The 12,850-nt window shown below is 26.9% G+C and overlaps 1 protein-coding gene and 1 non-coding gene across 2 annotated transcripts; one reads left to right on the top strand and one right to left on the bottom strand.

Moving 5' to 3' along the window:
- Positions 1–3,821: 3,821 nt before the first annotated feature.
- Positions 3,822–7,268, bottom strand: LOC114190200 (E2F-associated phosphoprotein). Its single transcript, XM_028078995.2, has 3 exons — positions 7,137–7,268; positions 5,399–5,564; positions 3,822–4,476 (listed from the first exon to the last, which is right to left on the bottom strand). Exons 1-3 carry the CDS (start codon positions 7,201–7,203, stop codon positions 4,218–4,220), a joined length of 492 nt encoding a protein of 163 aa, XP_027934796.1. The 5' UTR covers positions 7,204–7,268; the 3' UTR covers positions 3,822–4,217.
- A 2,156-nt stretch (positions 7,269–9,424) lies between these two features.
- TRNAM-CAU (transfer RNA methionine (anticodon CAU)) lies at positions 9,425–9,509 on the top strand. The gene is given in 2 exon segments: positions 9,425–9,462; positions 9,474–9,509. It is a non-coding gene; the product is annotated as a tRNA-Met (tRNA).
- Positions 9,510–12,850: the final 3,341 nt, after the last annotated feature.

Here is a 12,850-nt window from a genome sequence, read left to right as displayed (position 1 = left end):
TTTTTTAAAACCATTACAATCATTTTCGTTTTCACAAATTTATGCTGAATTATTGAATGCCTACACGTTTTTACTACACCACCCAGACGTTATTGTTAATTAATTTATGTATAAAAATTAACCGCAGAGGGAAATAAATATAAAAAATATAAAATATATAGAAAATGTAGTATTAAAAATGTTCTAATATTCAGTTTTTTTTTTATTAAATATAAGAAGTAAGTAATGAAATGATCTACTACATTAGGTACTTTCGTTATCAGAGTGGAAGTTTCGGGTAATCTGGAGCTAGCTGTTATATCTTCATCATCCAATCCTGTTTTCCCACGTGGCCTTCTTCCCGAGATATATCCAAATTATTATTTTTCCACATTACTTATTTAATATTCGGCGTGAAACACGCTTTGCAACTATTGCCGCTCGGTTTGGGCTTTTACGCCAAGGCCCTTCTGGCTCAAATGGGCCACAAAAGTTCATTTCCCATGGTTAAAAAATAGCAATCAAAATATCAATTTTCTTATTTAATAAATACATTTTCATTATTACTTACTAGTAGAAATATAGGCCATTTTAATAAAATTAATTACTAAAGCATAAAAAAATTGTAATTAAATATAAAATTTGTTATTATTAATTATTATAATCGTACAATGAATGAACATTTTTAATCTTTTATTATGAGTAGTATTTTGGAAATTATGAGGATTAATTCAGTTCATATTGCTACGTTGAAAATAGTTTTAGTAGAATCAAACACAACAATTTAATAAATAATCTTCCATTAATAATTATCAATTAAGAAAAACACATTCATCAAGCCCAAAGATTTTTTTTATTCTCAAAAAAAGTGAGTTTGAATGAGGAGTATTAGTTTGCATGAATAATCTTGTGTTAAGATTGTGATCGTCATTGATTCATTGGAAAGTGTTTTCAGCTAATGAAAGAATTGTGGGGTACTTTCCTTTTCCAGCTTGCAAGAACCCAAAAAGGAACTTAGACTATTTTAGTCACACACCAAACAGGGCGTAAGAAAAAAGAAGAAGAAAAATGTAGGACCCATCCCTTCCTAATTTGAAAAAGCCAAAAAAAAAGTTAACACGTCATCAAATATATTCTTCCAACATTATATTTTAATTCAAATTTATTATGAGTCATATTTTTTATAAAAGTCCTGGTTTATTCAATTAGACTCTATTTTTTATTTTACATTTTTTACAATTTTGAATCAATAATAAAATGTGAAAAAAATGCATGTTAGAAAATATAATGCTGAAATGAAACTTAAAAGTTCATAATGTTCGTAATAGAATTTAAAAATATTATCACTCTTAAACACAATTTACATTCGATGTTGGAATCAAGCATAATATAAAGAATAATGATATTTTAATCTATTTTTTTTGACTCATTTTTAATTCACTATTTTAATTATCATTAAATCATCACATCACATCACAAAAAAAAAATTAAAAAAAATGATTTAGTAGTGATTGAAGTACTATATTAAAAATGAGTCAAAAAAATAGATAAAAATATCATTTTCTTAATATAAAAGCGTTTTATATCTCTGCCATAACAAAGTACCATTAAAATTTGTAGTAGGTGTATTTTATGATCAAATATTACATTTTCACAAACAACACTGCAAAAAATACCATTGGATATAATGTTATACAAACTTTCCACCCAAAGCTATGAATCCAAATCTCATAACAGAATTAACGTTAAGAATGAATTGAATATAGTTTCAAAAAATTAAAAGTTTCTTATTATGATAAATATTTATTATAACGACGTGGAACGCATTTGTTATCGTTAAGAATTTAAATGTGAATTTAAATTTTATATTAGTTAAAAATAAAAATTATATGAAAATAAAGATCATAAATTTACTATTTTAAAATTTTAAATTGAAAGTAGTGTAATATTTTATGCGGACGAATTATGAAATTTGACTGTTGATGTTTTTTATTGAAGTAAAAGTTAAAGTTTTGTGAACTTTCTTGAATCATGGTAATGTACATGAAACATGATGTGAAGGCTCTTATAGAGTGCAGTTGTAGCAGTGGGGTTGGTAGCAAAAAAGAAAAAAGAAATCCTAAAGCAAAGAGTATCGTATTAGAATTAGAATGGTATTTTGTGATGATGGATAAGTACTTCTTTGTTTGATTTGGTTGTTTAAGATGATGGATTCCTAAATGATGGGCTAATTCGTAGTATGGTAGGCATCTTTATATCATCTTTGTATATCGATAGTCACTTCTTGGTCAAATGTTCACACAGAAACAAAGATACTTACTATTCTCTTAACCCCTTTTTATTATTATTATTAAAATGATAAAAATATATAATTATTTTTTTTCTGAAATTTTGAGATATTTTTTTCTCAATTTAAAAATGTATAAATTTAATTATTTTAATCTAATTACACTAAATTTTTTGATTTTTAAGATGCGTTTTATGTTAACATTCAAATTGTTTACACTCTTTAATATGTTATCGCTTCAATATTACCTTAAAAATACATTTGACACATCAGGAATATTTAATGTGTAATTTAGTTGAAAAGACTATATTCAACAATTTTTAAGTTTGAAGATCAAAATGTATCAAAATTTCGGACGTGGATGAAATTCTATTTTGCGACAAATTTTAGAAATTAAAAACATACGTAAGCTTATATTTTTTCAGTATTCAACATTTTCGTAACTCTCCAACATTTAAAATATTAAGATTTCATATAAGAAGTGATTAACAGAAGTTGTTCTTAAGAAAATATGTTTATACAGAAAGCAATTAACAAATAATGAAAAAAGAGAGACCGTGATCTTAAATTAAAATAAATTCATTATCTAGTGCACACGGACATATGTTCCATATCTTAAATAGCTATTTTGATGCGCTGTCTCTTGCCTCTTCCGTAATATATTGATACTAAATACCTAAATTATTGATATTAATATATATATACATAATGTGTTTCCTAACCACTACATTTTGTTGTTTAGTGTAAGCAACTCAAAAGGAGCGATTGATAATTATGCCAAGGATTTGATCCACCCTTTTTTGATTTGCATACTCCCACTTCTCCGCTTGAAATGATGGAACATTCCATGCTAGCACATTAAAATATTTGATCATAATCCTATTTCTGTAATTTTATATTCATCCAAGGAATCTACTCACACATTCTTCTAAACAACCTTTTTAATTACACTTAATGAATAATCGAGAGGAGAAAAAAAAAATCTGTATCTGCTAGAATACAACCCCATTATGTAAAATGTTAAAGAAATTAAAAAAATATATTTTATTTAAATGAAATATAGCATCACTTATATTTAATGTCCGACATCTATGTACTCCGAGTGTTGTGGTTGAGGTAGGTTTATGATAATGGACAAACGCTGGCCTTTCCTTTGTTGGTGGCCAGTTTTAAATAACTCTGTAGCTTGTTACCATTTTATGAAATTGATGAAACTAAGTCAAAATTGGCGGCAGGATCAATACAGTGTTAGAAAGAGAAAAGAAAATTGAAAGTCACCATTGGAAGAATCTACATACAATAGACAAAATTTGGCTCAAAACTGTCAAAGTCACCTAAATTGGGATGGTGGTGAAGACTTTGGAGAGATTACATGTCAGAAGTTCAAACCTCACTATTGCAAGGAAAAAAAAAACACCAGCACACACACGTTGGTGTCACCTCAGAAACAAACATTGACTTGGTGGTTAAATGTTGTGACTTTTGAAAACATTTACGCGCATAGGTTTTATAAATTGTTGCTTGATATGGAGCTAATTGTATAAGCAGCCTATAATGAGCTAATGAAACAGTATTCCAAGCTTTTGCATCATTGGAATTGTCCGTGACAACAAAAATGAAAAACAAAAATAGTAGAAAAAATAAACAGAACTTCGCATGGTATTGAGAAAAATACAACAGACACTGTCATACAGTATATCTCCAAAGATGTTAATTTTGTTCTCTTAAGCAATATCTCCGTGTCCAAGGTTTTACCCACAAATATAGTTTCTTCCTCCAGCGAAGGTTACCCCAAGAATATGCTTCCGGGGATGAAATATTTGACGTGTATGAATTATGTCTTCATGGGTGTAAAGCATGGAGATAGTGAGATAAACTAGTTCTGAGTTGGAAATTTGAATGGTAGTGGGATTCAGAGAAGGCCACTTCTGAGCAGATACATCTAAATCAGTCAGGATTCACTCGGGAGAACATTGTAGAAATGATAAATCTCGTCTTGGTCCATGACACCAACCTCTGTCGAGCAAACAGAACAGCAAACTTGCTTGAATGTTTCACCGTTAGTTGAATTAGTGTCATTTCTATCAAATCTTTCACTTCCTCTATTTCTTTTTCTTGATCTTGAAGTATTTTGTTTCAAAACCTTGTCATTCCCGATTTTGCAGTTTGCAACAAATACTGCCCTGTACTGGGTCAAATATTTTTCATGCCTGCAAGAAACTAAAGAAGGTCAGTCATTCAAATCATAAGTCACCACCGACAGGTTAGTCAAACCTGTCACGAACAAATATAGTGTCATTCGACTATATTATTTACTTGGACACGATACCCGCTAAAAAATAATATTGTTTGAAAGCAAACTCTAATTTTTGTGTCCTTTCTATAATAAATTTCTCTGGTGTGTTTGAAATCTATATCAGTAGCGATTGTAGTAGCAGAACATCTGCATAAATATAATACTGATCCATGAGTAGTGCTGCTCATTGAGAAAAGTTCATGCTTGCAGTTGTTAGCCAGGAGAAGATTCCAAAAGTAAAAGGTGAAAAGGCGAAAGTTTAACAGGTTAGTGGATAGGATAGTGATGGCGCTACAAAATTCTTGAACTTTTTCCAAAAACTCATCTTTAAGGAGTAGAACTACTTTCTCCCACTAAAGTGTTAGTTTTTTCAAAATAATTTTTTTTTTCTATGATCGATTAATTTTATCCAGAGACAGAGTATCAAGATGTATACAGAGAAATTTTGAAAAATGTTTACAGTAAAGCAATATATTAGTCTCTTGTCTTTATCAGCAACGCATATTTTCTTATTCCACTCCTCTCCTTACGGGAAGGAAATTTTCCGAACATTAAATGATCATCTAAACAGAATGGATAATTGTGCTTGTCGTCTCTAATTATCACACAACAAAAGCACGCTTCTACAAGGTTTACTGCACTTTGTACTCGTGTAATTATATAAAGAACCTCCAAGTCCATTCGCAGACACAGGTAATAAATCACTGCTCTGGATGAAAACAAATCATTTGTTCAATCTACCAATATAGTAATTCCTTATGCCAAATTAAAATGTTAGTTTAAGTAAAAATATATACGTATGGCCATGCAAGCAAAACAATAACTCAAAAGTGCACCTCTGACATTCTAGGCAGAGGGTGGTGAAGCAAGCAGGGCAGCTAAGCACAGCATCGGAGACACGTCCTTGCCTCTTTTTATGAATCCACTGTTCATTCTTATCATCAAGATCCGGGTCATAAAACTCTGGTTTGGTTGTGTAGTCTATTTCGTCATCATCAGAAACTGGTATTTAAATTAAATAAAGAAAAATTATACGGTTAGCTAGCTTAATGCTGGGTCACATGTTGCAAATGCAGCGGGAAGTTCACGGTATTAAAGAAAGGATAACTTTCCAGATATAATCTACCAGATGAATGATTGTAATGACAGCATTGAGGTCTAAACCTATTGCATCGAGCAAACACACATATTCCAAACTACTGCTCAACCCCAGTGGCTCAAAGAACACACTTTAAATCAAAGAATAAACTACACCAGCAAATGCAACATGTACAAACACCATGCAACTTATTGGGGAAAAAGAATTTAAAGGTATATCAATTGCAAAATATGTATATGGAGTTCACAGATGCCACATGACAATGCTGACTTCAATAGTAATGATAACAACTTCAAAGCAGGAAGTAAAAAAGCAAACAAGGGTAGAATTAGAAACTGTGACTGATTAACCTAAAGCATCAATACATGCCAAGCACACAATTTGAGAAAGAGCTGGACTAAACCAACTGGTTTGATTTATATAAAAGAGATTGGTCAAATATCTGGTCCAATTTAATCACAAATGTAGACTCAAATGATTGGTTAAACTTGTCCTGAGCAGGTCATTTTTATAGTGGTGAATGTTTCTTGAGTTATTTTCATTTTCTTTTTTCAACGAGATAGATGACATCGATTAAAATATTATCATATTATGGACATATATTAGTGTTATTCTTAATGTCTTGAACTTAAGACTGTCACATCTATTAACCTGAAAGTAATTACAATGACTAACAAATGGTATCTTTATTTCTTAAGAAAATATAAAAGTGAGTCAAATACTAAAAGGCAATTCATAACAGCCAAGAGAAAAGTTAAATTATGTTCAAGATACTTGAAATGACTATTTGAACCTGCACTTTTCTCAGCTTCGTTTCCAACATAAAGCTAACCTATCTTGCATCAAACCTCTTAGAAAAAGATCTTGAATCAACTTATTAATCTAATCATGTCCATTATGCTACAATATCCTATCCAAGGTAAGATCCAATCTCTGCTTCGACTACAATCATTCTACTCTTTCAAAACAGTTAGTGAATTACAATTTGAAATGTATTCCATAATCACATCAGCGTTCACTATTATTTGAAGAAAACCATATTAGGGCAGAGTATCTTCTTCTAATCCCGAGTCTCACCAACACAATAGGGTTAGCAGCGATGACTTCCCGCTAAACAAGAAAGGATCAAGATAAACTGCAAGGTAAATTGTGACCGTGTAGTGTCATCTGTAAAAATTCATTGGATGCAAATATATGGTCTTCAATCACAGGGATTTCATAACACCTCTCATCAAATTGGGGAAAACAAGCAATAAGTGTTAAAAAATAATCTGTTACTTTGACATCGAACCAATAAAATAAACTATTCTGATGAAATGAACACACATAATTATTAAAATGAAAAAGATTGAAAGTGCTCAAGCTCAACTGATAATTATCAACTCCAACGTTTTGCATTTTCAGTTGAAGGTAGCATGAAGAATGGAAATGAAAAAGAAAAAGCTGCAAAAGTTTGGGATGGCGAAAATAGTTACCCGTTTGTTGCGAATTGGTGGGTGAATGGGTGACAGTGTTGTCTCTTACGCCATCATCTTCATCCATGTTTTTCTTGCTCAAACTCTCTAAATTTTCAAGACAAACGAATTGAATCCACCCAAGTGCATTCTTTTTTTTTTTTCTTTCTAAAACGTCTATTCATGGAGCTATTAAAGCCCGATAAAATTGGGCCTTAGCCCAACTTTTACCGACCAGATATATGCTTTTTCTTTCTGCACCCATCATAATATTTAAAATAGTCATTTTTTTAAAATATATTTTTATCTCTTAACTTTCAGTGAATTTTCGAATTAGTCCATCTCGAAACTTTAGACCAATTTAATCCTTCATCTTTTCTAAATACGTGGGTTTAATCTTTTTAATCAAATTTTATTAGATTTATTTGATGTTTCGTACGCATTCCAAAATTGTATTTGAGTTGTTTATATTGTTTGACACATTTTTGCTTTAATGTTAAGTCAAATACTAGTTTGAAACACGCTTGGAATGTCAAATAAACTTAACAAAATTTGATTAAAATAATTAAATTCATGTATTTCGAGAAATGAAATACTAAATTGGTTTAAAGTTTCAAAATTGACTAATTCCTAAATTCACTGAAACTTAAGGTAACAAACACATATTTAACCCTTCTATTATTTGTAAAGGCGACTTCTTGATTACCTCTCTCAGAAATCTTTTGAAATTTCTGGAAGATTTCTCAAACATATTTTCTAGAAGAAGATTTTCATAACAGAGTGTTTAGAATAAGATTTCTATATTTCATTCAGAATAAGTTTTTTAGAATAAGTTTTCCAGTATGAGATATTTTTCTTAATTAACTTTCTGATACATATGATATGAGCTCTAAAATTAGTGTATCGATGTAAATTATTTTTGACAAACCCTTTTTCTCCTTTCGTAATGATCTATAATGCAAAATATATATTGTGGAAACTAGTTTATGTAATGTGTAGAAAAAGAAATTACCAAATGTGTAATACAATACAAATAATGCATTTTTTTATAAAAAGTTATGAAAAGGTTGGAGGTGTGAAAGTGATAGAATATAATGGGCCTAAATGAATATAAACTTTGACCCTGGAAAGAAAATTGAACTCAAAATTCAATCTTACCAATAAATGTTTTGAATAATAAATAATAATTTTTATTCATTGGTAATTATTTCCATAAATGATTCTATATTTAAATTATTAGGTAAAGAACATAAAAACTGAATAAAAATAAAACAGCGATTAAGAGTCCGTGTGGGGTGGTGGCGCAGTTAGCTAGCGCGTAGGTCTCATAGCTTCTGAGTAATCCTGAGGTGGAGAGTTCGAGCTCTCTCATCCCAATCCTTTTTATTGAAAAAGTTGTAGATTTGTAAAATGGATATGAAAGTATTTAACTTTTATTTTTGGTATGCCATTATTTTTAAACATTTATTTTGTTAGATTGAAGTTCTGACATATATAATTTTTTTGAAGTTAATTCACTACAAATAATTAACTTTACGGAAATAAGAAATACCAAATTCTTATGAATGAATAAAACGTACAAAATTTTAAAGCTGGATCTAGTACTGTGATCAACATGTATTAAATAAAACTTATAGCATTATACTATTTTTAATGTATCAAAATTTTAAAGTTCTATTTCATTGTATTTTTAAGTGTTTCTGTAATCTTATATCAATAATAATTATATTAATCTAATTAATTATTTTATGATTTCACATTATGTTGTTTTGTTAATTTTAATTTTTTTACTCATTTTCCCCATCAAACTAATTATATTAAAATGTGTGATTGTTGGGGAAATTCCAACCATCTATGACTAATTTAATAGTTATAACACGAAGTAACATATATGTATCAACTTAAGTAAAAAAAATATTTTAATGTCATTAATTATGTACAAAATTAATCCTTGTGATAGTTAAAGATGGATTAAATTATTACAGAGGTCTTTATTTCTTTAGTTGAAATCTTAAGTAAGTTTTCTTATTTTTATTTGACTTAATTGAATCTCTATTTTGAAAAATTTATTATAATTATATCATTTCGGTTAGCAGTACACTAACGGTGCTAATTACGTGTCACAATTATAGAATGGGACTAAATGATTCTACAAAGGAAAGAAAATTGAATTCAAAATTTAATCTTAGTAATAAATCTTTTGAATCGTAGATGTGATCTTTTATTCGTTGGTTACTATTTCTATACTTGATTTTATATTTAAATTATTAGATAAATGTAATGATAAAACAGAAATTAGAAATACGTGCGGGGTGGTGGCGCAGTTGGCTAGCGCGTAGGTCTCATAGCTTCTGAGTTATCCTGAGGTCGAGAGTTCGAGCCTCTCTCACCCCAATTCAATTTTTAGTTTTTGAAATTATTTTTAAACATATATTCTTATGAATGAATCAAATATGCAAATCCTAAAGCTGGATGTAGTTATCAATTTTAAATTTTGAATCTTGTTATCAATATTAAAAAGTTGGACGATTATACTTAAAGGAAAATACACGAAATAACATGTATGTCACAGATTTAATAAAAGAAACATTTCAATGTCATTGATCTTATTTTTAGTTACAAAATTAATCCTTTGTAATAGAGAAAAATAATAAATCATTATGACATTTGTGGGTATTATTTAAATCCGTCATAATTTTAAAGAGATATTTTTTGTATTGATTTGGTAAATATGGATAATATTTATTTTTTAAATTGGATATAAATAATTATTATGTAGATATACATATTTGGTTCGAATTTGTTTCCGTGTTCTCATATTCATGTTGGTTTTTATATCAATTTCTGTTTTCAAATTGTCAAAACATTTTTTATTTTGTAAGTAATATATCTAAAAAAATTTTTTAGTAGTTTTATTTTTATTTTTCTCATTAGTTCCATAACGTTTTTATAAGATACCCGTTTAATAATGTTTTTCCTTTTTGATATTTGATGTTAAAAAAAAGACACGAGTATCTTTTAATATTAAATAAGTGATAATATTGTATTTTTCTGTTGTGATTTTTATGTTTTTGTAAAATATTTAATTGAATATTGAAATAATAAAAAAATGAATGAGTATATAAATAATACGAAAAATTATTACGAGGGAAATACATATATAAGTTATTATAATAATAAATAATAAATAAGACTAAAAAACACTTAATCTTCAATATAATAAAGTTCACTGTAAAAGCGCTATAATAATAAGTATACTAAAAAAGGCACGATATTCAGTAATTAAACACATGGATAGATAATGATTTAATTCATAAGTATAAGATCAAATTTACATGCGAAGTATCTAACAAATAAGTATAATATTTTAATTAATTTTTTATGGACAAGAAGATAACAACTTATTATATATAATTCTTTATAATTCTAAATATACACTATATACAATTAGATATTTTGTATATAATGCATAATTGTTTTTCTTATTTTATAAGTAAAACATTTCCTATTATAAAATCATCTAAATACCTAATATTCGTTAACAAAATAAAAAACAAAGAGTCATAATTTGTTTATGTATAATTTGATGAATAAAAAATAATATTATTATGATTGATTGTTAAAATAAATTGTTTACATAAAAATATTTTCCAGATTTTGATTGGGTCGTCAAGAAGTAGTTTCTGAGGTAGATGAGAAAATCTGCAATGACCAATTCAGAGTGGGCTCATTGGCAGGAATAGGAAGAAAGTCAATAAAATCGAGTGGACAATATATTAGTAAATAGTATTTAGAAAAAAAATATTGACTTTTCTACACCGTATTTATATGAACATTGAAAATATAGGTTTTGTTGATATATATCTCTTCTAATAATGTAATAACCACACTTCTTTCGCATATTTCAAGGATCTTTTATTATTATAATAATTGGGCTTCTTCAAGTAAATAAGTTCTATATATATTTGTAATACGTGAAAATGAGACTAATTTACTTTTATCATATATAATTTTCAAATAACCTTATTTCATTTAGTATACAATAATTTCATAAATATTAGATTGTTATTGAATATAAATATTATGCTAAATATGATAAATCGGACATGACTGCTGTACTGTTTTTGTAATTAATTTTTACTAGATAAACTCTTAAAATTTCTTTTAGGAACTAGATATACTAGATATATCCTAAATGAACCAATATAATCTTCCGCTTTTTTTTTTTCTTATTCATGCTTCTCTTCAAATTGTGCTGTATTTATTGTGTTGTTTTTGCATTTAAAATATATTAATTATGATATTAATTTTTATATATTTCAAATTATTAGAATCTATATATTTTAAATATTAAACTACGGAGTGAGCTTTGTTATCGATTATAAATATTAGAAAATACTAACAATCAGTACTTGGATAGTTTATATCTGTAAAATCAGTATAGACAAGAAACATATATAATATAATTTAGAACAACATGCGAGGTACCCATCTAACATAAATTTACAAATCAAACTGATTAAGCTCAGTCTGATGCTAAAATCTAGACTTATAGAAAATTTAATCGTGTTTTTTGCTTTTGAAGGAACTAAAAAGAACCAAATAATTAGTCCTACAACATTCAGCATAAACTTATTTCATCATGCCTAAGCAAACGTTTTTACTATGTGAACTATGTTTATAGAAAAGGTGTAATCATGAAACTCTAAATAAAAAGGTTTACTATTTGTTGGTTCTTTTATAAAAATGGGTAACTTTGACTTATTTATTATTAAAATAAATCAGTTTATTAATTAATTATTAATTTATTAATGATTTAATTAATTTTTTTTACAAAATTGAATTGTTTTAATTTATTTATTATAAAGATAGATCAATTTACTGATTGATTAATTATACCGTAGATTTGAAATTTAATTCTCTCTACTTTTTTCAACTTTTCAAAAAAATTTAAAATTTTATATATTTTTAAAAAATAATATTTTAATAATTTGATTAAGAATATTTTAAATAAAATTTCATTATTATAAAATTTAAAATAAAATGAAACAATAAAATTTAAAATATAAGTTTTAAAATATCAAAATTTTTATAAAACTTTATTTAAAATATTTTTAATCAAATATTATTATTCTACATTTTATAATCAAATTTTATAATAAAATGTAATAATAAAATTTAAAATGTTAAGTTTTAAAATATTAAAATTTTAATAAAATTTTAGTTAAAATGTTTTTAATCAAATTATTAACAATTTATTTATAAAAAAATATATAAAACTTTAAAAATTATATAAAAGTTAAAAATAAATAGAAAGAAGTCAAATCATTAGTAATCTAACTGTCATGTAATTATATAATTAATTATTAAATTAACACATTTTTGTAACAAAATATTTGTAATAAATGGGTCAAAATGATCATTTTTGTAAAAAAACCACTATTTGTGTTTCAAAAATACTATTCCATGGTTTAGATTATACTTGTCAATTACTCTCTAATGTTTAATCAAAGACACTTCTGACCAAATAACACATACTAATTAATTAATATTAGTATATTATTTTAATTATTATTACGAAATGTTTCATAAAAAATAATAAATTGCTTCTAAAATGTATATTATATTAATATTAATAACATAAGGTTTATTTAACTTTTGAGTGATCTTTTTAAAAACCTTTGTTCGAATGTAAAGACTCTATTAAGATCCAAACTTCTATAATTTTATATTTA

This window comes from Vigna unguiculata, chromosome 7 (genome assembly GCF_037176805.1).
Source record: "Vigna unguiculata cultivar grain cowpea cultivar isolate G323 ecotype 2 chromosome 7, ASM3717680v1, whole genome shotgun sequence".
Lineage (NCBI taxonomy): Eukaryota > Viridiplantae > Streptophyta > Magnoliopsida > Fabales > Fabaceae > Vigna > Vigna unguiculata.
Note: the sequence above shows the minus strand (reverse complement) of the source record. Positions and strands in the feature narration are given on the sequence as shown.